At 44.7% G+C, this 25,569-nt stretch overlaps 1 protein-coding gene across 1 annotated transcript; it reads right to left on the minus strand.

The window, feature by feature from the left end:
* Positions 1-1,444: 1,444 nt before the first annotated feature.
* Positions 1,445-25,361, minus strand: PDPK1 (3-phosphoinositide dependent protein kinase 1). Its single transcript, XM_078610795.1, has 14 exons — positions 25,240-25,361; positions 18,259-18,585; positions 17,665-17,707; positions 16,794-16,931; positions 15,359-15,503; positions 14,484-14,581; positions 13,513-13,588; positions 11,661-11,729; positions 11,030-11,126; positions 9,786-9,959; positions 8,868-9,205; positions 7,100-7,157; positions 5,912-6,064; positions 1,445-4,171 (listed from the first exon to the last, which is right to left on the minus strand). The coding sequence occupies exons 1-14, from the start codon at positions 25,261-25,263 to the stop codon at positions 4,055-4,057; spliced, it is 1,857 nt and encodes a 618-aa protein (XP_078466921.1). The 5' UTR covers positions 25,264-25,361; the 3' UTR covers positions 1,445-4,054.
* Positions 25,362-25,569: the final 208 nt, after the last annotated feature.

Below are 25,569 nucleotides of genomic sequence, written 5' to 3' on the forward strand. Positions count from 1 at the left end.
TATCACCGTGTAACATTGCAATTTCAAACTCGAATTGTCCTTTTTCTCTGGCCTGTTTCTTTGTGCTATGAATAAGGGTCGTTGTCTAAAACGTCGCCTATTATTATTTAAGGAATTTGCTGATTGAGCACAACTGCTCCAATTTGATTTCAGCGGGACAAGAAATGACGTCACCGCCTACAGGCGTGTCGACGATCTCATCGGCGTGACGTCACCGCGACTCGTGACGTCGCCACAGCTGCGTTACGTAATCCGCGGCAGTTATTCACTAGCGCCCCTAGTGGCTTGTCAATGATAGTGAACCGTGGCTTCAAATAAGACATAAAATGCTGGATAATACCGCGCCCGGTACGTTGCATTTTTATGCCATCGTTGAATTTGCGGGTAAGGGGCCGTCCATAAATGACGTCACGCGATTTTGTACGATTTTTGACCCCCCCCCTTCGTCACACGGCGTCAAATGACGTCACAAAGCTCTGCCCCCCCCCTAAAACCATATTTCCATCTTTTTTTTCCCACCCCTCCCATTTTTGGATGCACGACGGACGGACACAATAATCCCCTGTAGGCTGGTGTAACCAGGAGGTTCCTACCAGTATTAAGATATAGCTAGAACATGCGGTTAGCAAACCCCGTGGGATTTGGTTTGTATATTCCTGATCGGCACAACACTTCTTCTGCACGTGGTTAACGGACTTGATGCGCATCACATGGCACCACTTGACAATATTTCAATATCCATCTAACAGGCATTGTTAATACAATAACTAGCCGTATATAATTACAGGACTGTAACATGGCCAATTATTTTATTATTTATTTAAACGTGTCTCCATATTTCTCGGCCTTCTTGTAATAAGATCTATTGGCTCACACCTGGTCATAAAGGTCAGCTATTTTCCTGAACGCAGTGGGATGCCTTCAACGGTGTTACATAGATTTAGCGTTTAATAATTCATTATACGGGAAATTATTTTCAGACTTGACAAAAATGCCTTCGTCCGTCTTCACGAACCATAACCCTGAATTGGTTTCACATTGAAGTCTCATCAACAGCCAAGACGGGTTGCCTGATGATGCATGCAATAACCATACACACGATGTAATTACAATGAGATCTCCGGTCTTAAATTTCGATTTAAAGCTTTCTTGACTGCAATCATTATCAGGTGATGATTTATTGTGTTGCTTGTGTTGCAGTCGAGACGTAGAGAGAATTGTATTGTTTAATTTTTATTATTTTATTCTTTCCCTTCGACGTGACTTTACCAAAATAATCGAGAATGATTCTCTGGTCTTCTATTATCGTGATATATTCTTCGCACGTGTCATTTTGTGTACGTCAGAGCTGGACAAACCAACTTCCATCATCCCACATTCCCCACCTTCTGGGTCAACGCACAAGGCTACCTTTACAAAAGCTCGTCTGCATGAGACCATCCAATTGACAAGCAACAAAACAATTTATTTACGATTGAATATCGCTATTACACACTATGAAGCCTAAACACATGCATATCATACAGAGAACCTGCAAGTGTTGGGAAATTTAAAGCAAAGTGCTAAAAACCAACACAATCCCACCGCAATTATATTACCACAAATCAAACACACAAAGCATAACAGCGCTTGGTTAAAATGTTGACATTTTACAATAACCCACATTCAAAGGCTATACATCTGAAATACTTACACAACATTGCCCTTGAACATGAAATGAATCCGTACAGAATTTATATATTAGATTTAAATAAAACAAGAACACAAACTGATGGCTAAATAAACATTAGCCAGTAAATAACTTTAGTCAAAAATATGAAGTGTTCTCTACATGTTAACAATTGCAAACTCTAAAATTCTCATCAACAATGCTTCACTGCTCCACTAAACATACAATGTCCAGAGCACTCCGCAAGTTAACGAATCAGATCTAGTCACTGCTCACAGACGCACGTCAAATGCAGCGGGTGTGCCATGAATGTGCACGCACTTTAAAGTTGACTTTAGAACCCATCCAATCGGCGCGATGAAGACATGCTGCGTTAAGAACAGCAACTTGCACGTGTACTTTCATTGGCAGATTTGACCATATGACCGTCAGTAGCTAGCATCATGAAACCTGTTGTTTATCTGTATGTCCCATTTGCCTTAAACAGCAATGGTCCAACAATGTATTACTGCAAGAGCTGCTTTCATTACCAATGGAACTGCCATGCCTGTACAGGTTCATGTTTCCCTAAAAGTCCCACCCACCCAACCCCCCGTCAATTTAAATTGCCACTCAACTGCCTACACGGAACACTTTCTACATTTTAACTTAACGGTATATCGTTTATAAGCACTTCAAATTGACAAGAAAACTTGCGTAGACGCGGCGGAATTGGTGGCAAACCTGGAAGCCTCCTGTGAACGCCAGTGCATCGAAATGCATGGATCGGCCCTGTGTTCTGCAGACTGGAATATATAGTGGAAGGTGGAGCAACGGCTGCAGTGGGATGGTCACCAACTCATCATGGACAGTTTGGTTCTCAGCAGACGCTCCCGAACACGACATCATTACACCTTCTAATTCAACACGTCACCACTCGCTAGCATCCAAGCCAAACACAAGCATAGGTTTAGAGGAGTACCATTACACATTGTAGGATTTTACAATTTGAAGCAAATTTCATCCCAGGGAACTGGTTGTGTTTAGTAATGTTTTGCTGTGCCACCCACCGCCTACATTTTTACAAAGAATGGAAGACAAGTATTTTATGTGCATGACAATGACTTCTCTCTTAGAAATACCTAGCAATGATGGCAGACCTGTTACATGTGCAACTATAAATAAGCATTTTGCCTTAGGCCAATGTGAAGGTATTTTATGTTCTTAAAATGAAAGTATGTTAAACATTCATCGTATAAGTTTACAAAAGCATTTGAATAAGGAGACTGGCTTTAAAATTTAGTGTTTCCAGGACTATGATTTGTTAATTATAATTGATGTATACTACAATACAAAAGAAGCATTTGATGTGCAGTCATACATACGTCTATGCCTATATATTGTATCACTTTAGAATTGCTTAATTACTGTAAAGGGTTGATTGTAAATTTTTGATATGTATTATTCACAATTAAAATGTTCATTGGTACTGTGTGCCATCTATGCACTGCAATATGCCTGTAGCTTATCTCGTGTTAATATTTTGTGTGGATTTGTAGTTGTATTATAGTGTACTGCATGGCATATTGGGAGCTACAGATTGTTTTTGTATTGAATTTCATAAGTTCTCCTACACGACGTTTGCATGTTGTATGCAAAATGCAAAGCTTGTGTTGTTTACATTTGGTTTCATGACAAAGTCAGAAAATTAACTTGAGTCTCCCAACATGTGTGTGAAATAAAACAATCTACTTTCTCTATAACTCTAATATGGAACGCTGATCTTGAAGTCACACAGTCACGGTTACATAAAAGTGGGGGGGAGGGGGGGGAATAAAAAAAAAATAAGGCCTACATTGTCATATTAAAATCAGATATATCAACTAAAACAAATCAATACTTTGCCAAATATATCATTCTAAGCGTCCATGACGTCAGTGATTCATGAACGGCTTCCCCAGCTTCCTTTACAAATTCCCCCCAAGTTGCAGGATCCACGTGAATTCGTACAGCATCACAGCACAGCAAAAACGCGGCAGCACGCAAACGCCCCCCACGGTGCAGCTGAGTGTGTGTGGGTGCACAGCAAGGGTCTGGTGTGCACAGTGAAACAAGAGACAGTCGCTATCAATGTCTGGCCACAACAGGCAGTCTCAAACTGTTAAGTGTTTTACAGATATTAGTCATACAAGCTCGCACCACAGGACAGAGTAAGCTCAAAGCCCACGGTGTACATTACACGTATGCTCCATGCTCCTGTTTGGAGGTAATGGACAGTGATTGCAGAAAGTCTGAGGTCAAAATCTTCAACTCCGTGTCCTAATGGCCCTCCCAGAGGGAGCGTGCACGTACGTGTGTGGCAGCCACTTAGACATACACACGGCCATCCACAAGCGCATTTGCCCTTCATTTGCTGCTCTGCTTTTGGTGGTTTTTGTAGGTTCTTTTCCAAACCTCTTCAATCTTCTTGCACCAGGTGTGGGCATTGCAACGTGGGTCCATCAGGTAGTAGGTTCGGTTCGGCTGGAAGGCACACACACACACGCACAGCTTTTATTTACAAAGGCAGTAACAGGAACACTAAGATGGCTCTCGCTACAGTGCTAAAAGTACATGTCTATTGATTAAACCGGAGCACTCTGGGTCATAAACCCAACGAGGCTAGCTAATGGCTTCCCTGGAAAGAGGTGAGGAGTTGGATTAGGCTAAACATATTGCGGCTTCCTTTGATGGTGAATTTGCCTGAAGGGCCAGTAAACCGTCCTTGATTTTGTGCAACACTGTCTAAAGACGAACAATGTGGGTGTCTGCATGTCTTTATTCAAATAGGTAGAAATGTTGTTTAAATTATTTGAAAAAGCATTGCTTATTATGTATTTGCATTGAATCTCAGACTACAATAGCGGTTAGCACGCTGCACTACGAACCTGGAGACCCGGGTTCGATTCCCGCTCACGGCAAACACCAGTGACGATTATCTGAACCGGTCCTGGGCCTCCCCTAGGTCGACTCGGCCTTAAATGAGTACCTGGTGCAGTGTAAACATCGCCACTAGAAAGACAAAGGCGGCCGGGCGTGGTGTTGGCCACCCACCCCCTCGTGTGCTGTGCCGGCCTTTATAGGTGCTCGCTAACAGCACTTGCCCCGACAGTCTGTTAAGGCTATACGGGGGATCTTTTTATTCAAATAGGCAGAGATGTTGTTTAAATTATTTTAATAAAGCATTGCTTATTTATGTATTTGCATTGAATCTCAGCCTGCAATAAAATGAGCTGCATTGTGCGGACATATATTTGTGCATCTTCCATTTATATTGTTACGCCAGCAAATATAATCATGCAGATTAACTCCTCTTTCCCCATTCATATGTGCTTTATCGAACTTTGCCATCTGTCATCCGAGTGAGAAAGTGTAACAATTGGTATTGTGGTGCTTGTTAGTGTAGTGTAACCGTTTGGTACATGGTTACGTGGGAGGGCCAATATTCAACCCATAATCTGTGCGATACCAACTGTGCTCCAATGCAGAGCATTAGTTCCTTGAGCCATTCGTTTTCACGCAATTTGATAACCCACATTCGCTAACACATTTGGTAAAGTTTCGAATATGGCGAATTAAGCAGTGGATTGATCATGGCTGCTGACGATGATTGTTCGACAAAAAATCTCCCTGCTCAAACAAGAATTGGAGCAGCATTTCCCTTCGCCCGCTGGCTGTGAGAGCCAGCGGTGCACATTTCACATCCACGTGGCAGAAGCCACACCCACTGATAGCATTCCACAAACAGATACTCATTTTATTCACCATAGTGGGATAAATAATGGGTCACGTTAACCCCCAAACCAGGATATTTATTCACGACCTTAGAATTGTGACGCAGCGCAGATGTGTGTAGAATTGCTGGGAGGCGACTGTAGATGTGTATTGCGCGCAGACCTAACGGTGTGTACACGCACGTGTGTGCGCGTGTACAGCGCGGTGTACGTACCCGAGGCATGCTGTGGCCACGTGCACACACAATAACGCAGTGAACACAATGTGCAAACGCACATACACGGTGTAAAGCATAAATGCACCTCCGATTAGCGTGCTTGGCTACGTACAGCACGGAATAAGTTCGACATACATATATACGACTGGAAGTTTTGTATGCTCTTGCTAGTCAACTGCATCAGAAAATTAATTTAAACTCGGTTTGAACTTGTCCTGAACATTTTAAGCCATTGTAAGCCGGTTATGCTTGAGTGATGCTCAAGCACGTACTGTGTGTACGAAGAAAGTCTTAAAGTTCTTGGCTTCGGGTCGCAGCTCGCGGGACCAGGGGATCTCGCCCTTCAGGACCTTGTTCACAGGGTCCACGTAGTAGAGGTGAGGGCCTTCGGTGAGCAGCAGCTGCCTTCGGCGGGCAAACAGGCCCTGGGCGGCACAAACACAACGGCACACTCAACAGACGTGCACACGAATGCCACTGCTTGGAACAGATGTTTACGCGGGGCATACCAAACGACTCGCTTTGCGTTCAGATAGTCAATTTAAAGGTGTGCGTAAAAATGCATACTCCACTCCTGCTATCCTATTGTTTGTTGTAGTACAGAGTTAGACTAATGGCCTTAATCTAAGTTCTCTTGTGGTTCTTGTTGTTGTTTGACTTGCATCCCACTGGGATTTTTGCACACAGTGTTGGTGTACGGTGTTTTTTTCTGCAATATTTTGCTGTCTCTTTTTGGATTTTCTGTTTGCACTCAGTTACATATTCACTTTAAGATGTTTTTTGTTCATGTTTTTGTTTTTTGTTTGTTGCGGTTGCACCCGATTCAAGAGCCGAATGGCTCACAGGGCTATACCTAATAAATGAACTTGAACTTGAGATCAGAAATTGGGGTGCATTGTAAGATGATGAAATTTGTTTGCTCCAACAAGGATAACACTCGTAAGGTGGAAGTGGACAAATCACCCGATGCAACAGCCTCCGTAAGAAATGTTTAGACTCGGCGAGTCCTTCCTGGATAAATTACGTCGTGATGCTGCGTTGGCAGTGTTGCACAAGTAAAATTAACAAACAAAAAAGGCAACATTCGTCAATAACACTGCTTTCATAGAAATGTCATTTAATCGACAACGTTTTAGGGAATGGCCCTGCTTCATTGCACATAAAGGTCATCAGTAAAAATAACAATTGTTTTAACAAGCATAATTAAATATACAAACCATAAAAAGTTAACTGAATTTGAAATTAAAAAGGCCAATAAAACTATTATAGCAGCTACAGTTCACACCTTACAGGTGGCTGGGCATGAAACGTCACAGTTTACAGCAGCGAGGGCCAGCCCAGATCAGTGGGTGAGTGGGGATTATCTGCAGTGGTATAACACTGTAAACAAAATATCCAGTGGAATTAAGAGTCGGTTGAAACAAGGGCAGTACACCAGTGGTGCTTCTAAGATCACTTACTTTTCTTTTGTCCACTGGGCCCATTTTGAAGATGAGGTTATTCTCCACAAATGGGTGCCTGTGTGAAATACATAACACAAATCTAGTTATGTCATCATAACTCAAGCCTCCCCTAAATCACGTGCCCTACCTGGACAACCCCAATCTGAATCCTTCCCCTCCCCACATCGCCCCCTGTGGAAAGAGACGCTGCTCCGTGCAGCGATGCGGCCCTCCCTATCCTCATTTTTCCTGACCCTTTGCTCCCCATTTTTTATTTCTGATTCTCGCTCTTCTCTTTTCTTTCCCGTTTTTTTCACCCGTACGTTATCGCCTTCATTTTACTCTCCTTCCCATGGTGTCAAAGGTAAAAAAAATTGCCCGTAAACACCACTTAGGGTCATAAATGGCTGATCGAGAGAAACTTTATAATGTACGAGGCTTATTTAATTGACTGCTTCTTAGTTTTCGCCTGGATCACCCATCTTCCAGTCACACACCACATACTTTATTGAACTACATCTCCCGTTGGTCAATTGCGTTAACCACAGGTGCTCATTCCTTCCGAGTGCAGGCTTCTTGCATGTATGTGTAGTGACATCGCTGGATGGCACCATGCTGGAAGTGCAGTACCGGCCCTACAGGACACGGTGTGTGTGGGTGCCGACCCAAGGAGAAGGGGTCGTGTGAGGCCATGGCACTCTGGTTGACCCGGGAGGACACGTGACCGGTTAAGATGGCAGGGGGACCCCCCAAGAGGGGGCTGGGGGGGGGTCATGTGATTGGGACCCGGGTCATTCCCGATGGTTCTGGAGCCGCAAAGAATCTAAGCCGAGTCCCGAGAGGGACCAGGGTTGTTGGTCATCCTGGGAAAGCAACCCTTCGTCTCCGATCTCAGTTCTACGAGCCTTCCAGCACGTGGACTCGGGTCCCGGGTCCAGAGTAACAGTTACGTGGTAACTAGTGTAGTTAGCCGGGTGGTCACCAGCCTAGATTGTGGTTGTTGTGTTAAGGGGAAGTTTACCCCGTGTGTTGGAACTAAATAAATGCGCTGCCTCCAAAGTCTACGTCTGCGACTGAGTTGAACCCACTACATATTGGACACAACGGGGACAGTAGAAATCAGCAAGGTCTAAGTAGAATGCAGAATAAACTTACTTTCTCCATATCCATGGGAATATTCAAATAATTCCAGAAAGTGCACACTACTGCGATGTGCCATATAGCCAACTAAAAGTTGGGTTGTCAATTTCTAATTTACTTTAGGCACGCAACAATGCATTGATCCAGATTAAAATCAATGCTTACACTCACAAAACACTCATCAAATCGTACACGTGAGAAACAATCAAATCTGCAAAAATTAGATAATAAAATGGGGAGAAACAATCGCCAGATAGGTGAAGTGTTACGTGCCCAAATGACTTGCTAGGACACACACTAACCTTGGCAGTGTGGCGACAGCTACATGCATCAGCAGTCGGCAATATTAAATTAGGGCCAAGATACGAAATTTCTGATTTTTTTTGTTTCAGACGGATCCAAAGGTGTCACATGCATGGTTGTCACATGCGTTTCCCCACCAACAGCGGCATAGGGTGGAGATCCCTTTCATTAGCATTAAGACACATTAAATAATGACAAAATGTAAACGATCCAAAAATGTGAAGAAAATTCCCATCCAAAATTGTGTTTAAAAATACGGAAATCCAAATCGTTTTAATCCCCAAACTCGCCGTGACCTAAGCCTCACTCTCCACCGTGGTGTCTACATCGGAACAAACGGTACCATGGGTTGGCGCGGGCCTGCTTGTTCAGCAGCAGCTTGCGGTCCTCCTGCGAGAGTGCCAGGTTGAAGTCGAGCTCCAGCGAGTGCTCATCCTCGTTCTCCAGGATGTACTGCTCCACGCCGCCGGTGCGCACCCTCTCTCCGTCGCGTGGCGACACGCCCAGCGAGCCGGCCTCCCTCTCAGCACGCCCGCCTGCTCCGGGCGACACGCCCACATCCCGGTAGCTGCCGCCGCCGCTGCTGCCGCCGCTCGAAGGCACCCGTGCCACAGAGGGGATGGGGATGGGTTGAGTCTCCTCCACTTGCATGTTGCCGAAACCGCTGAGCAGGTCGTCGTACTGAACGAGGGAGATTAGGGAGGCAGGAGAGAGACCGGCTGAATGAAGAGGTCAAAGTGAAGTGACCAGATAGGCTGGCAAGGCTAGTTTAGATCACCAAAATTAGTCACTGTTGGATTCAATAAGACAAGAGAGGAATAAATATGAGACTCTCAATGGACTCGTCTCAACCTACCCTCCCCCATCCCGCCTTTCATCTCACTTGACTCCGCTCTGCACACTTGCTGCTCTACCAACGAAGGATTTCTAAGCCCCCAGTCACACTTCCCCTCCGTAAGGGTATTATTTGACCAAACTTCACCACAATGGTTCAAATTGGTGAAAGTTGGTTGCATTGACGTGGACGCACCGAAGTACACTGCACCAATGGATGTTGCCGCACTGCCCTCTGCTGCCCACCGTGTAAAGATTCAAAACAAAACTGCGTCAAGAACTGCAAAGTAGAAACCACTCAACTATTGCCTTTCCTATGACAACACAAAGCACCAGGATTGCAGCTTTGGTATAAAATTGCAGAAACAAGAACAACAACGGGCAGCAGCAGTAGCAACCAGTTGCAAAGTCCTAACAAACGGCGTACATTGCCGTAACAATCCTCGTCGTCCTCCGTCATGGCGGGCAGGTAGGCGGTGAGCTTGGGCGGGATCTGCAGGTGGAGGTCGTCCCAGCTGATCTCCGAGAAGAAGGGGTGGCTCTTGAGAGGCGGGTACCCTCCGCACTCGTCGCAGCCCAGTCGCTGCATTGGGTCACTCACCTAAAGCGAGTGCGGCAGCGGCGTTAAGAGGTTGGGTATTGCCACGACGTCGTAACGGACCCCATACGATGTAAAATATCAAACTACAGCGATGTAAATTTCCGTTACTTTGTTGTCACGTAGTCCTGTCTACGTGCTGTGATATACTTCAAGGTAAAAAAACAGATTGCTTTTAAAGTTATTCGACTGGACTCAAAATAAGCCTGCGATAAGTTTGAGTAACTTTGCAATCTATAACCCTATGTGAAATGCAATGTTGTCAGAATATAATGACGTTATAACCAACAACAATTTATCTGGAATTATTTATAGAAAGCACTCATTTTACGTGTGAAAGATGTTGTTTAGAAATGTAATTATTATTATCAACTTCAAGTGTAGTCATTTAATACTGTCTTGTTAAATATTTGAAAACATTAACAAAGTGAGAAACGCTAATCATGTGACAATATTTCTCAATAGGAATAACAATTATTGTGACTCTTATGTCATACAAAAACATCGTAGTATTGTCATATCATGGCAGGCCGAGTCAGAAGGCTGTGCCAAAACAGGTAAATCAGTAGCACACAGGAAAAAGCCCGGGTGCAAAACAACACAAATATCCCTGCGTCAGCCGAGCTCGGCTGTTTACAGTATTGACTGAGCACAGATTAAGGCCAAGTCAGCTTACACGCACTCGAACGTGCTCGTGGAAACTACACACAAACGTTACAACACGCATACAATAACAAGACTACAAAAACACTGCAACACATGCCCAGATGTGCAAGTACTAAAGCACACTGGTGCTGATAAACACCAATAACTATGCAGATTTACACAAGTAATTATATAACCCTATTTGCACAAAGAGACACCAACATGTACACACATTCACTGTGGGGAAACCAGACAAACACAGCTACCATCCTAGTCCTGTGTAAACCAGATAACATCCCACATATATCATTACATTTGTATTTCTCATTCATATGGAAATGTAACGGGGTAGGTATACTAGGAAAGTATTTTATCTGTAGAATAGCGTCAATGTATATAACAGAATAGTCTGGCATGGCCGTCCGTACCAGCAGCTTCTCCACTAGATCCTTTGCTTTTGGGAAGAATTTCTCCGGAAACTCATACTCCAACTTGATGATCTTCTGGAAGATTAAATATTCATTGCTGAGAACAAAACAACCAAGACACACGTTCCAAATTAATGATGAAATCTCACCCAAGATAGGACAGTGCACTGCAACCAATGTGTTTAATCCATTTACACAGGAGATAGGAAGCTGTCTAATTAACTCATGATCTCGGAGATGGGGAAGGCAATGCTTATTTACATCATGGAGACACACAATATATTTGGTGCACTCTATAATAAATAGTAATAAAGTAACATATGTATCCAGTAAAGCTTCACCAAGCCTCACTCTTTTTCATGACAGTTTTGTATTGAGATGTTTGTCCAATTTCATCCACACGCCAGGGGATAACAAATATCAATCTAGCATTTCACATTTTACGATAACAACATACATCAGTAATGTTCGATAACTGATACTAAAGGGAGGGGGGTGCATTTCGATGTCCACTGAAATTGTTCCGTATGAATAGGTAATCGGCTGATAAAAACGGCAGAGTGAATTGGTCTAAATCTAATTCACTGTTAAAAGTCAGAAGTGCAGACACCCGGTGGGGGTGGCAACTTACGGGGCACGAAAGGGAGGCAGACCGGCTACCAGCTGGTAGATGATACAACCAAGTGCCCAGAGGTCAGAACTGCAAGCAAAGTGAGAGAGCAGAGATTACTCAGCAAAGCACATCAATCAGCATGGGCTGTTCAGTCCCGGGCAACATGCATAAACCAAATTAAGCAGCATAAATACACAAGGTAGATCATTTGCCCGTCAAGGATAGACCCTTATCACACTTGAATGGGTTTCTTTCTCTCCCAATAATAGGTCTATTTGCCCACGCATATTTCCCATGGCTCTCGGGACTATTTTCCATAAGCATCTTAAAAAAGCAATTGAAGTCTGAATTTAGGTTTTTTTAATCTCACAACCTTCTTCCACATCACACTTCCTGCCCCCCACCCCTAAAGCATTCCGTAAAAAGCGACGCAATCAGGATTGGCAAAGGCTACTATGAATGCCGTTGAACTATAGGATTGGGATCAACACGCACGTTTATCAAGCCAATTGAAAGGCAAATGTCCTAATTTGGCATAAACGTATTCACACATTAAAATCAAACCAAATGTTCAGGACTACAAGCATCGAATAGCGTGTACAATGATCGATTATTTCTGATATTGTTTGTGATGAATTCATAGAAACACTGTGCAGATTATAGTGGAAAGCCTTGTGGGTGCTATCCATTCAACGTGCAGCGCAGGGGCAAAAAAAAAACTCGATTCTTGCACTGAAAAATAATTAACAGTTAGCTCTCAATTATCCGTGGGCAGATTATATGGGTTGTTGATTAACCGTGCTTGTGAAAAAATAATTGCATACAATCTTTACTGGGGTTGCTCCTCATTCATAGAGGGTCAGTGACTTGGTGGCACATGTGACCACAAAACAAGTTGGCTATTCGATTGCTTTCGGAAGCAAGAAAAACAGGTGGCATGCCCTACGAAGACATCTTAACCCCCATTTTACGTAGTTACACAGTAAACGTTTGCGAAGCCTAATTTACATGTGTTTTGCATTATCCTGTGGATTTTTTTTTATTCGGGCCATGCCCATCCCCACCCCCGATAATTATCAAGAGTTGACTGGAAAAACACGGTAATAGTTTAAAAGCACTTTGTAAACCCCCACTGCTCAATGAGACCTCTCCTCATCGTGTCAGTTTTGGGGGACATTTGTGCATACATCACCACGCTGGTGACTGAGTTGGTGAATAGGGAGTAAAATGTGCGAGCAACTTCACGTAGGTGTGCACATTTATTACTGCTGGGTGGACAGAGGTGAAAGGTTTAGTTTAGCCAGATTTTTTAATGTAGTATAGAGTTATACTTAAAATTTTAATCTAGATTGTATTGATTGTTATTGTGATCTAACATCAAAATGGGATTGTTTGCACATTTTTGACCGCAGCATAAACAAATGGTGCTTTTTCTGGAAGATTTTATTGCTTTTGTAGGGGATGTTTCAATTTGCATACCGTAAATTTTTAATGTATTTTGTAATTTTATTGTTTGTTGCGGTTGCACCCGAATCAAGAGCCGAATGGCTCACAGGGTTATTTCAAATAAATGAAACTGAACTGCTATGTCTGTCTAAATATAATGAGCCATGTCTCTTGTTAATCTAGGAGACAAAGAGCAATATTTATCAACGAATACATAAGTGTACATTGCATTCTACACAAAAAAACACGAACTTTATCGAGCAAACATGTTAGGCATTCAATACATCTAGAAACGCAGTAATAAAACACGACGAACCACTTGGATGGCATCGAGAGATTATCTCTAAGGATTACTCAAGCAGCTCTCATTATGCCTCTCCTCCAGTGACCGCGAGGCATTGCTAAGCCACTGTGGTGGGCTCACCTCTTGCAGGCGGACTTCTCGGTGAGCAGCTCTGGGGACACGTACTGAGCTGTACCCACAAACGAGTTTGCCCGGGCTGCAGGGCGGGGTCAGGCAAAAGTACAACACGGTTTACAACGGGCAACGTACAATGCAAAACCATTCCGCGAGTGTTTAAACGACGAACTCTGCAACGGTCAGTTGCCCGTACAGCAAACCAAATCAGTGCGAAAGTCAGATTAACCAATTGCCCAAGTACAAGGAAAACATTGGTTTATATTTCAATCTTTTTATTTTAAAGTTCAAAATTGTGGATGATCGGCACCTATAGAACCAATGAATTGTACAACAGACTGTGCTTTTCAGAGCTGGCACTTGCGGTTGATCATACGGTGAACAAAACTGTAGTTAAGTTTTTACTCGCGGTTTGTGATTTTTGGTTTATTTCCCCCCCAATTACAATCCAATTGTGCTATCGACGACACACCGAGAGACAAAGCTATTTCATTCATAAAATCTAAGTAGGCAGTGCACCACCTTGTTTAAGAGAATGGCCCCAAAATGTGTCACAGACTTGTAAAGTCATTAATTTGAGTAGGCCTCTTTACCCACGAGGGTCGCAGCTTTTTTAACGCCCTGTAAAGAGCGTTGCTACACGTCAACCAAACCAAAGTCTTATATTTATTGTGTAGTCATTGGTGACAGGCCTAAAACCATAAACTCACTACATTCTAGAAGTTGGTTTATGCAAGGGTGGCTGAAACCCAGAGTTGTATATATGTATGTTGAACTTCTTTCACACTGTACGTAGACAACCTTGCTAACTGTTCCGTTCTTTGACATGGTATAGATTCTTTGGAGGCAACTCAGTGTGTCCACTAATTAACGTAAACTTATAGGCGAGGTGTTTAACAAAATGTTTCGTGAACAAAATATCAAATGTTTCTAACTAGTTTACTTTCCAAAACCCAAGATTTAGTCACATTTCTCACCATGCTTGCTGTTATCAGATAGGATTTTAGCTGTGCCAAAATCAGTGATCTGGATATGCATGTCTTCGTTCAGAAGGATATTTTCTGGTTTTAAATCCCTAAAACACACACACACAAATAAAACGTATTTAATGATACTAGTAAACATATGCAACAATAATTATTTTAAACGCTCAGCAAATGATTTATGACCAGGGTAATATGCAGCTTGTAAATGAGTTATTTACATAATTCGTAATTGTTTGGAGCTTCTCTTCTTCACGATTTATAAAGTCAAACAAGACTGAAGCTAACACCGTGCATAATAAATAAAAATGTTACAAAAGGCAATCCATTAGTATTCTCACAATTCACACCCTCAGGGTTCAACGGATTGTTGCAATTCAGGTTAACGATTCTAGAACAAAATTTTTTTTACATTGTAGTAGTGAATGTTTGGTGGCCAGGGGTGGGGGGGTCAGGTGAACCCATGAAATATATTTACAAACTGTGTCGAGACGTAGTTGTGATGTGATCACATTAAGACGCTAACATAAGAACAAACTGTATCGTTAAACATCGATTCTTACAAACAAATCGATGCACGAAACACGTATTACAAGAATCAATATTAATCGATGTTATTATACCACTAGCACAGGGCCTGTGCGCGCCACCAAACTTTCGTATCCATCACCAACAACAATTTCCACCACAAGACTGTGATTATGAAGTCATTTTACAGGATTGTGCAAACACAATATGGTGATTGATAGGACTGAGTTGGTTACGTATCCCGGATTGTGATGTTTAGCTAATGTCCCTAGCTACACACGAGGAAACAGCAGCAGTGTCCCATGCACACCTGCTGACCATGCTGCGGTACGAGCTCTCACCTGTGTATGATGCCGAGGCTGTGTAAATGTTCCAGGGATGACACAATTTGGGCCGAGTAGAATCGAGTGCAGTTCTCGTCAAAAGAACGGTGCTTGCGGATGTATTTCAGCATCTCTCCATTCTTGGCGTAGCTCAACCCAAAGTCTGCGAAGCTCAAGTTAAGTTCACTGCACGAGCAAAATGCCGAGGGGTCCACTTTACCATCAGGCTGTCCTGAGCGAAAACCTTAAGAGTGGCACCTTTTTCGTGGTCACGGTCAGTCACGCATGATGGTAATTTCATAATTACTACTTAGTCTACGGTGGAGATTCTTAAGGGTCTCCGTTATTATTAGGCATGTAAGGATTAACACCTCTCCCTGCAAATTGACCGTCTCGGTTTTGTAACTCCATTCAAAGAATAACTTCTTGTCTGCCTCAGTTCGCCAAGTTATAGTCCCATTAAAAAAATGTAACATTGTGCACTCTACAACCAGTGCACACAAATGAGAAGATTACAATTGGGTGCCACTAATTGTCTTAATATTAACGGAAGAAAAAAAAGTCTCCACCCCCTAGTTTAAGTATTTTTAAGTTCCTTCTGAGACATGAGCATTACGTCACAGGCAAGATATGTCGCCGTGAAAGGCATCCATGTACTAAAAATACTAAAAACAGGCACGGGCTGACTCCTTATGGTCAGGGAATGTTGCTGTGTCAGAGACTCAGAAATACGTTTTCCCATAGAGATATGCGGCTGAGAGGATGGCAGCCACGCTTCCTTCAGCCCACAATCTCAGCTCTGAAAACCTCAGTGACCCTGGGTGTAATGTACTGCGCACCGTTTGCATGTGACCTAGACTACTTGCAATGTATCCAACGGATATAAAGTTTTCTGCATCATATATGGGTGATTGCAATCAGGATGCACAATTGCAATAAATAGTGTTTGATTGCGCAACTAACGAGTTATTCAGTGGGTGGAGTCTCTCATGCCCTCTTCAATTATTTTTAGAGCGACTATGTAAGGCTTTCTTTGGCACGGAAAACCCCAAATAACCAGTCTCTGGATAAGACGCACATTGAAAAGTCCACATTTGAATGCAAAGACTCAAAGGTGGTATGTGGTAGTTGTATTAATTTACACACTTTTGCCAATCTACTGCTAGATGAAGGGCTCCCCAAACAGCGTTAGTCGTGGCGGTTGTTTGACAAAACTTCACGATGCTTGTCAACACAGACTGCTGAAGGATGGGGCCAGAATTGGTTCCTATACGAGTTACCATCAACGCTAACCATGGCTGGAAATCGAACTAAGTTGGCTGGGTTCATGGTGCGGCGTGTTTACACTACCACGCCACCACTGCAACCTGATTTTTCAAGTCATGAACTATCCCAATTATCGACATCAGAGGTCGGTGTCACATTAACAAGCAGGCAGGCGCAGAGGGGATACAGAGCTTCTCCTCGTCCTGGAAGGTGAAGAAAAGCTTGACGAAGAAGGGGTGGTTCAGCCGGGAAAGCACCTCTTTCTCTCGATTCACGTAGGGCACCTTCTTCTCCTTTATAATGTGTCGCTTCTCCAAGATTTTAACTGCAAAAACATAAATTAAAGTTGTTAATAATGGTAACCTTGTAACGTCTAAAAAAACCTTTTAAAATGCAACAATGTTATTTGACCAGGGAAGGCCCACGAAGCTATGTAGCTCTTTTTCAGAAGAGAGCTGGCCACAAACGGCAGCTGAACGTAGTGGTTCATCACACGGAAATATAGAGCAGCGAAAGACTCTAAAACGCGCGTTTCTAAATGTGGTTTGAAAAACCGGAGGACCTGGAGAAAAATAGACGTGACCACATGGAGAACATGCAGACTACAAACCTACAGTTGTCAGGGACGGAATAGAACCCACGACTTCCTAATTGGTAAGAGGGGAAATCCAGGAAGGGATTTAATGCAAATTGAGTAAAAAAAAACTATACATTTTGTAAAATAAGCTTTCGTGACAGGTCACTGGACCGGCAACATATCATACGACAGCAGACAACATATAACGTGGGTGTAATGCAGCTCTCATCATCATAGTCGGCTATGATGAATCCACTGCTAGTTGAAGGCCTTTCCAAGTCATCATAGAGTGCTAAACACTAAGATGCAGAAGATTATGTGGATAAGAAGTATCCATGTAAATATTCCATGGAAAAAAAGTCTCCCTTTCCCAATGCACAACTAAAATTAAAAGTGTGTATGCATGGCTTGCGTAATATTTTAACCAACTGCACATTAAGGGATTTTTTTCATGATAATTGGCATGCGTGTCTTTGCTTACTGGCATAATCTTTTCCAGTTGCCACCTCCTTAGCAAGCACCACCTGCAAGAGAACAAAAGGCAAGCAGAGCTGTAGTCAATGGCTTTAGGCATACACTGGGAATAACCTTGATTATTTAATTTATATTATAATCCATTCACAGACAGCTATTTTGCAAGCGAGAAGTGTAATGCGCACCAGAACAAATAAAAGCTAACCACATTTGTCAATATCACTGCCTTATAACAGATATATATATATAATCATAGGCTGTTTTGGGAAATGGACCTTCTTCTAAACGACAGGTGCATTTTTTGGGATTTGTGCATCTCTACCACTGCAAAAACAGTCATCTACTATTTAAAGGCTGGCATACAAATGTTGTTTTTACGAGAACACAATATTCGGAACATTCAGCACATTACAAATGTCGTCAATCGTATCGTTTCATTTTATGTATTTTTCTTTACCGCCCATAGTTGCGATTCTTTGTCTAAATAGGAGGATCCCTCTCGCAACGATCAAGGACATTCAATCCCATTGGCACCGCCACGTGCGTTTTCATTTTCTGCGTCGCTCACAGTCCTCTGTGCTAGTCTACCCCGGAGACTGACCGTGGAGAAAGATCCCTCGCCAAGAATCTTGCCGAACTTGAAATCCTCGGGACGCTTCTTGCGAGGGTGAACTACCGTCGGCTGGGGCTGCGGCTGAGCTGTCCGCGAGGAGGCGGCACCGGGGGAGCCACCGGGCCGGCCGGTGGATGGTTGCTCCGTGGAAGTGGAGGCGTGGTCGGCCGCGGGCGACTGCTCCGTCCTGTGCGTGCCCTCGGAGCCTTCCTCGTGATCCCCATTCTCTCCACGTGTTCCCATGGCAGAAACGCCAAGCAAGGGTGAAGGGCAGGGCCCAAGCGCTCCCCCGGCCTGGATTTTGCACAGTACGGGCTGCAAAGGAGATGCGATGGAAAAGCATTGCACAACATTCGCGACAGATACTTAAGAATGGAAACCATGTGTGGTTTACACCGGAAAATGATTCACAAGTGAGTTTGTAAAATAAAATCAAAACATGTGCTAAGATGTATGATGCTGAATTGTTGCAGCAGTGGTGAGAAGATGGTGGCAAATAAAAACTTGAGATCAATACTGGTTACCCTGATAAAAGCACAACCCTTTTTACTTTCTTTAGTTTACTTAAATTGTATGTTACGTTCTTCCAAAAGGACTGTGCTAAGTAACACAATTGTTGCATATTGCATAAAGCAAAACAATACTTTTGAGACTGATGGTGAAATGAATTAAACCACAAAGCAAGCAATATGGTTGTAACACAAGATGAAAGATTATAACTCCTATCTGCCATCCTCTTCTCGGCTCAACCAACAATTTGCAGACCAACAAACCCACAATTCTTCCTAATATCTGTGGATTCAAAGGATGTGAGCAATTTAAAAAATGGATAACAATGGTCTGCCAAAACAAATGATGCACCTAGACATTTTCCCACGTGTCCGGAGTGACCTACAGTGAACCATGCATCGTGACGTAGTTGCGAATGGAGGTGTAAGATTTTCGCCGCAGGTATGCATAGGGTTTGAGGTTGCACACGTGCCTCAATGTGCAGCTGCACAGTGCATGAGCACGTGAAGATACAAATGTGTGAACGTGTTGGGGACAAAGCGGTTTCCTTACTTTATACTCGTATGCTCTCTCGTCTACATATATCATGTGGGCCTGCCACACCCTGGTGAAGTCACACTAGGGTGTGGCCTATAGCGGCACAATATCAGCCACACCCTTGAACCATTGGATTTCACTACAAAAGTAAACATCTCATTTCCCTGAGCATCACACTTGTGTTGGATGACTCAGTCCAGCGAGCTCAAACAGCCTTGCTGTGAACCTGTCAGAGTTCGTCTTTTGGGCTGTGCTTTCAATTAAAAACAAGAAACCTCTCCCACGTGGGAGTAGTGATGCTAATGCAAAGCAGGTCCACATTTGTCACCCAAGGGCTCCTTTGACAAAGATCTCAAAACTGGTTTCTCATAACAATGCACTAATTGTCAATCGCTGCCAATCCACTGTTGGATGGAGCCCCCCCCCCCATGCAGTGCTGATCATGAGATTTGTTTAACCACAAGTGAACAAGCTTGTCAGTGCGGATTGGCAAAGGTGGCAGCAGTGCCCAGGGCTGGTCGCCAATGCTGCTAGGCGTGGCCAAGAACTGAAACTTACGCCACGGGGAGGGGGGGGGTTCATCGCGCAGCTGATGAATCACTGCACCACTGCTATGGCGAAGGACTTTTACCTGGTTAAAAAAATCATCAACCTAAACGCCTCACATTTTGCAAGTAGCTCATGTAAGTACCTGAAATTCCCTCGACTATTTAACACCGTATACCAGGGGGGGGAGGGGAGCTTGTTCCGGCTTCAAATGCCAAGTACTCAGTGTCACATTTTACGAGGGCACATAAGGAAGAACAGAAATCCCCCTGGCCTCTCTCTAGTCCGCAGGGAACGTAGCCCACCTCATCACATGTCCTCTTCTTCGCGACTCCCAATATGGGGGTCAGTGGACGAGCGCGCATTCCTCATTTTTATCTGACAATGCCAAAGTTGTTGCGGATAGTTTGGAAGACAAACGAGGAACAATTTAAGATGACGCCATTGCGGCCCATTGATGAATCACTCGACCGCAGATCGTCTCCCTCGCAGTTGTTTACATTGGGTGTTAGGGGGTCTGTGGAAGGTGTGGACTTCACCGCAGACCCTAAATGCACAAAACCTAACTGACGGTTAAAAACAATTACAAAACGAAACTAGATGACAAAACTCACTCAAAAATGTGTCTATGAGCAGCGGTTAAGCTGGTGACCACAGGAAAGGTCATAAGCCAGATAGTTTTCCACATCTTCAGCCGAGGTGAACAATCTAACTAGGGGAAGGACAATGAATTCCCACGGCGATTCAATAAATTGCGTGATTTTATGCAAGAATCGTTTTTTTTATATTACGGTAAGTAAGGCGCCTCTGGTGGCTGCAAGGACCGCAACAGTGAAGTGTTTCTGTAATGTATGTACATGTACAGCTCTGTTGTCAACCAACTTCTGGATGAGGGTGTCCTCACATTGTGTGGGTCCTGGGGGTTATTCGAACATACTTTGCCATCCTGGTCATTGTGGGTTGGGTAAGGGGGGGCACGCAAGGTTGTTGCAAAGTAAAAGACAAAAATGTTTCGATGCACTGCCCTCGGCTGACAACGATACCCCCAGCCGCCAAACACATGATTATAGTCGCCAACCCAAGCCCTGAGAGATCATGTACATAGGTAGATAATTTATTTCACGCTGTACGTAGCCAACCATCCTTAGTTTCCGAGATCTGACAAGATCAGGTACATTGCCGATGATATTGTCACAGACGTATACAAATCAAATGACATTGTAATGCATGCGATTTGATGCATGTAACGTGTGCTAAAAACAAATCAATATCAATCAATGAATCGATGTGTTGTTCCCTTCCTATGTCAAACTGTGCACTGCTCAACTCCCTTGTGCTCATTGAAGAGCGGACGTGCTTGAATAGGATTGTTGCAATCAGTAAAAAAATCATTAGAAGCCGGGATTTAAATTAGAATAAAGTAAATGAAAGCATTGATCACCAGTGAGACTCAAAGTATTGGAAAGCCCAGAGTACAGCAAGCTGATAGAAATCGTGATCGCTGTGTTGTTCTTGTGGTGGATCAACATTTTAACAAGTCAACAAATTAATAAAAACCACAAAGTTTCTCCTCCAGTGCATGCTTCAACCAGCCACAAGATACGAGACCACAGATATTAAGAATGCCCACTCCTCCGCACTGCAAAACTCTTTGGTGATGCATAACCATACGGAACGTGTCTTAAAAATAAACTACAGAATATGCGTCTGCTTGATGATGACTGTTCTTATGATTTTAGGCCAGGGATAATGACACGTAACTTAATGGAGTTTTGACAACTTGTCATAAATAATTACGGGTGTAATGATGCATCGATGAATCAATGAATAGCTTATAATACATGTATTGGTTCGTGTGTGCAAAATCGATGTGTTTAAATGTATCCAAATTATATGCAAATTATACGCCGTTACATTTAGGATAGGAAAGAATTTTTTTTTTAAAGAAACAAAAGCTTAAATCGCAGTCCTAAATGGCAACAATGTATTGATCATCAAGATTGTGAATTAGTACACCTCTACTCAAACAACCTGTTATCCTTAATTATCTAATCTGCAATTAGAGGGACTGGGGTATGTGAGATTCTTTCTATTGACTGCAGATCCCACACTATCCGTAGATAATCTTTTCTAGAAAAGAAAACCTTCGCCCCGAGTCCACACGGGCCATGCAGCGGCTCAGCGCGTGAACCAGGCGTGGGGATCCGCAGAGCAAATCGGACTTCTCCACACAGAACTAGTCCTCCCACACAGTCACACTTTACTCCACCACCACTTACTGACAACTGTTAACTCTGTGGAAGAGTGGAGCCTCTGCTGAGGGGCCAGATGCAAAACTGAAATTCACAATGAACCATCCCCCGAACGCAATGTTCGTGAAACGAAAGTTTGCATCTTCACGAATGTTTCTCAAAACAACTTCATACGAAATAACATTACAATTACACTGCAGTTACCTAAATCAAGATGAAAAACAGAGGTGCAGCCATGCAATAACTCGCTCACACCACTGTTGGTGGAAGGCCCTCCACTAGAGGGAGCCCTAGAAAGACCCTCCCAGAGGGGATTTTGGCCTACTCTTCAACACTGGCCAGACGCCTTGGGATAAGTGGATGTATCCACATGTATTCCACCATACGTCACCTGTGGTGTTACGATTTTTTTTACTGCTGGGTGGATGGATAGAGGTGCGGCGATTATTAAATCGTGCCCGGAGTTGAAACTTCCGTGCCGCGAGACTGAGAAAAATCGCCAATCTCTTCATTGCAAGCTCCGTGTGCTAACCATCAGGCAATGGCAGCAAGCTCGAATCAATAAAACATAAGGTAACAACATCACAAGCACATATCACCAAGAAGCACGGGGCATATCCATGCTTCGTGTAAACACAGGGGTTTTCCGAGCAATAGCCTGGGGCAAAAGTCGTCTTATCTGTAAACTTGCTCGTTATCTGTAACCCTCTCTCACACTCTCTCATCACATTCTCACAACTAGGACGAGTAAAGAGTGATGGGCCTAAGTTTGAGTCAACTTCTATGGTAACCTTACTGGAATACTGTACACAACTATTACCATATTGGGAGTAATTTGTAGCCAGGCAGACGACTAGTACCGGTTTATTTTTTCTCCTCCCAGAGAATCGTTAGAAGCACGAAAGAATACAACTGCTGTGCTTCCCAGGGTCTCGTCGGAATATTCACATTCCGAAGAGCCCAATTTAGTAGATTACATTCTTGTAAGCCACTCGTCAATGGGCCACTCCCTGTTGTGTCGGGAAGACTCAGCCTCGATTCTCTTACGTGAGGTCTACTACAGTTCCAGATATGAAGCTTTCGTGACTGCAAGGATTCATACTCTTAGTTCTTTCGGTAAAGTCACGTAGGTAAATTTTTTTATTAAATTAATAAAACAAATATTGGCTACCACATTCTGATAAGCTCCCCCCTCCTCTCCTCCCCCTTAACTTGTATTTAAGAGCTTGCATCTTGGAATCCCTGCCTCACTTGATGCAGAAAATCTGGCTGTGACGGTCCCACCTGATGACGGAGACTTGTGTTGCCTCCGAAACGTCGTGATTTTTATTATTTTATTAATTTTAATTTCGTTTTTTACCTACGTGACTTTACCGAAAGAACTAAGTCTACTACAGTGTCGAGCCTCGGGTATATTGACACGCACGACAGACGGCGCTTCAAACACACGCGGCGCTCCACCCACCGCTTTGAAACTCAACTGAATGTAATTAATGCCACGGGTCCCTTTAATTAGCTCAGATATTCGAATTAAAACACGCAGTTCACAACCCGCGTTTCTCGCGATGCCACGACCGCTGAGCTGTGTAAAACTCCCACGGGCTAAACAACCCTGACCTCTCGTATCAATTTTTTTACACACCAAGGGATTTAAACAATTCGTTGCAAGGGTGAACCTCAAGGACACACACACACAACACTCGGGGCGCTCACAAGTAAACAACGCCTTGCGCGTTCTCTCGCACACCTCTGCAGGCAATGAGCCGGGTGTGTGGGGGTATCACGGCGACAGCCTCTACCCCCTGGTCCCGGAGACACGGGGACCCCCGCATTAGGAGCCGTCCTACGTGTTGGGGGGGGGGGGTGGCGAGGACAAAGGCAAATCTGATGTGCAGATGCGGTGGTGGTTCCACCAAGTCCCCTCACTGCGGGCCGAGTTATATAAACAGTAGCGAGCGAGGAGAGGCGTGGGATCACTGGGACCAGTCAAGGTGGCCCCGTGATACACCACTTGCCCTCTTATTACCACTCGGTCACCATATTCTCAGTTCGTATTGAACCCAAACACCCTCGATTCCTAATCCAAATGAAAAGCACTGTTTCTCCTGAAGCCCCTGAGGCTGCAGCAACATCCGTTTTGAGAGCTCCTGCTAATAACCCACCACACCGGTTTCCCTGTCCTCCTGGTTCCCCTAACCAGGCTAATCCCCCCTCTCCAGGGCAATCTTCGCTCACATTGCGTGGCCCCCATCTCCAAGATAGCCTCGTCTTCTGCATCATCCCTCATAGTTCTACTTGACCCCCCCCCAATCATTGCTGCTCATACCACTGATCGCCACTCCGTTCTCAACATCCCCCCCCCACTGATGCTCCCTCCTGACCCTTGTTGGTTTCCTGAAACTCTCAGATTCCTAATCACAAACTTCAAATCTGGATTATTATCAGATTCCTCCGGTCCTTCCCCGCGAGCCCCTTTGACTTGTTGATATTCTGCTAGGATTTAGCACATCCATCCTTCCCTCACGAGTCTACACGACACTACTCTGCCAAAGTTCAATTCACCTCCCAGATGTCCACACCCTCCCACCCACCACCTTTCGTGATATTCCCAGATCCTCTTTGCTCACGCAGATCCACCTCACCACCCCTGTCCACCACTCATTCCCTTGTCCGCTTGATCCCCCATGCTCCAGACTAATGCCACCCACCCCCTCCCTCCTGGCTCACTCCAGGTAACCCCGAGATCCACGACCCCCCCCCCCCGACCGTTCCTCCTCGCTCCTCCATTCTCCCTTGCTCCCCTCGGCACCCCCTTCATCCCCACCACCATCACGCGCCTTCCCTCCGGGGTGATCTTCCCACGCACCCTACAATCACCCCCGCAGCTCTAATCTCCCTCGACCCCCTCTGTACCCCCACGGCACCCCCACGATCCATCCTCCATCCCGCTCCCCTCCCCCGCTCCGCTCCCTCAGCGCTTCCCGTTGGGCCCGGGCCCCGCGCCGCGACTCAAGGCGCCTCGAGGCGCAACACAACACGCACGCACGCAAACAGCGGCGCTCAGCAGCCCCGGGGCCGCCGTCCGCTTCGCTCCGTTGCCGCCCGACACCGCGCGCAAACTCACGACGTGGCTGGACGCGCCGGCCATGAGAGAGGCAGAGAGGGAGCGAGGCCGCCCCGGCTAAACTCCTACTCCCGCCGCCCCGACACCACCGCCTCCATCTTCCCCCCCAGTGACGTCACAGCGCGCCACTGCGCATGCGCCATTCTCTCTACCCCCCCCCATACGCGGCTAAGACGCAGGATCCCCCTCCCCACCCCCCAATCTGCCCCGCCTCTTCCCCCCCCATGACTCCGCCCCTTCCTCTGCTTCCCCCCATTCGTCCCCCCCTCCCTTCTCCAGAGCAACTCGCGCATGCGCACACGGTTAGCGCCGGTGGTGATGTCGCGAAGC

This window comes from Lampetra planeri, chromosome 35 (genome assembly GCF_965212315.1).
Source record: "Lampetra planeri chromosome 35, kcLamPlan1.2.h2, whole genome shotgun sequence".
Lineage (NCBI taxonomy): Eukaryota > Metazoa > Chordata > Hyperoartia > Petromyzontiformes > Petromyzontidae > Lampetra > Lampetra planeri.

Coding starts and splice junctions, on each gene's coding strand:
- PDPK1 (XM_078610795.1), bottom strand. CDS start 25,263: ATGGCCGGCGCGTCCAGCCACGTC. Junction 17,708..18,258: donor GCGAGGGATCTTTCTCCACG/GTCAGTCTCCGG, acceptor GTTCTCTTGCAG/GTGGTGCTTGCTAAGGAGGT. Junction 7,158..8,867: donor CAGGCCCGCGCCAACCCATG/GTACCGTTTGTT, acceptor TATTTCACACAG/GCACCCATTTGTGGAGAATA.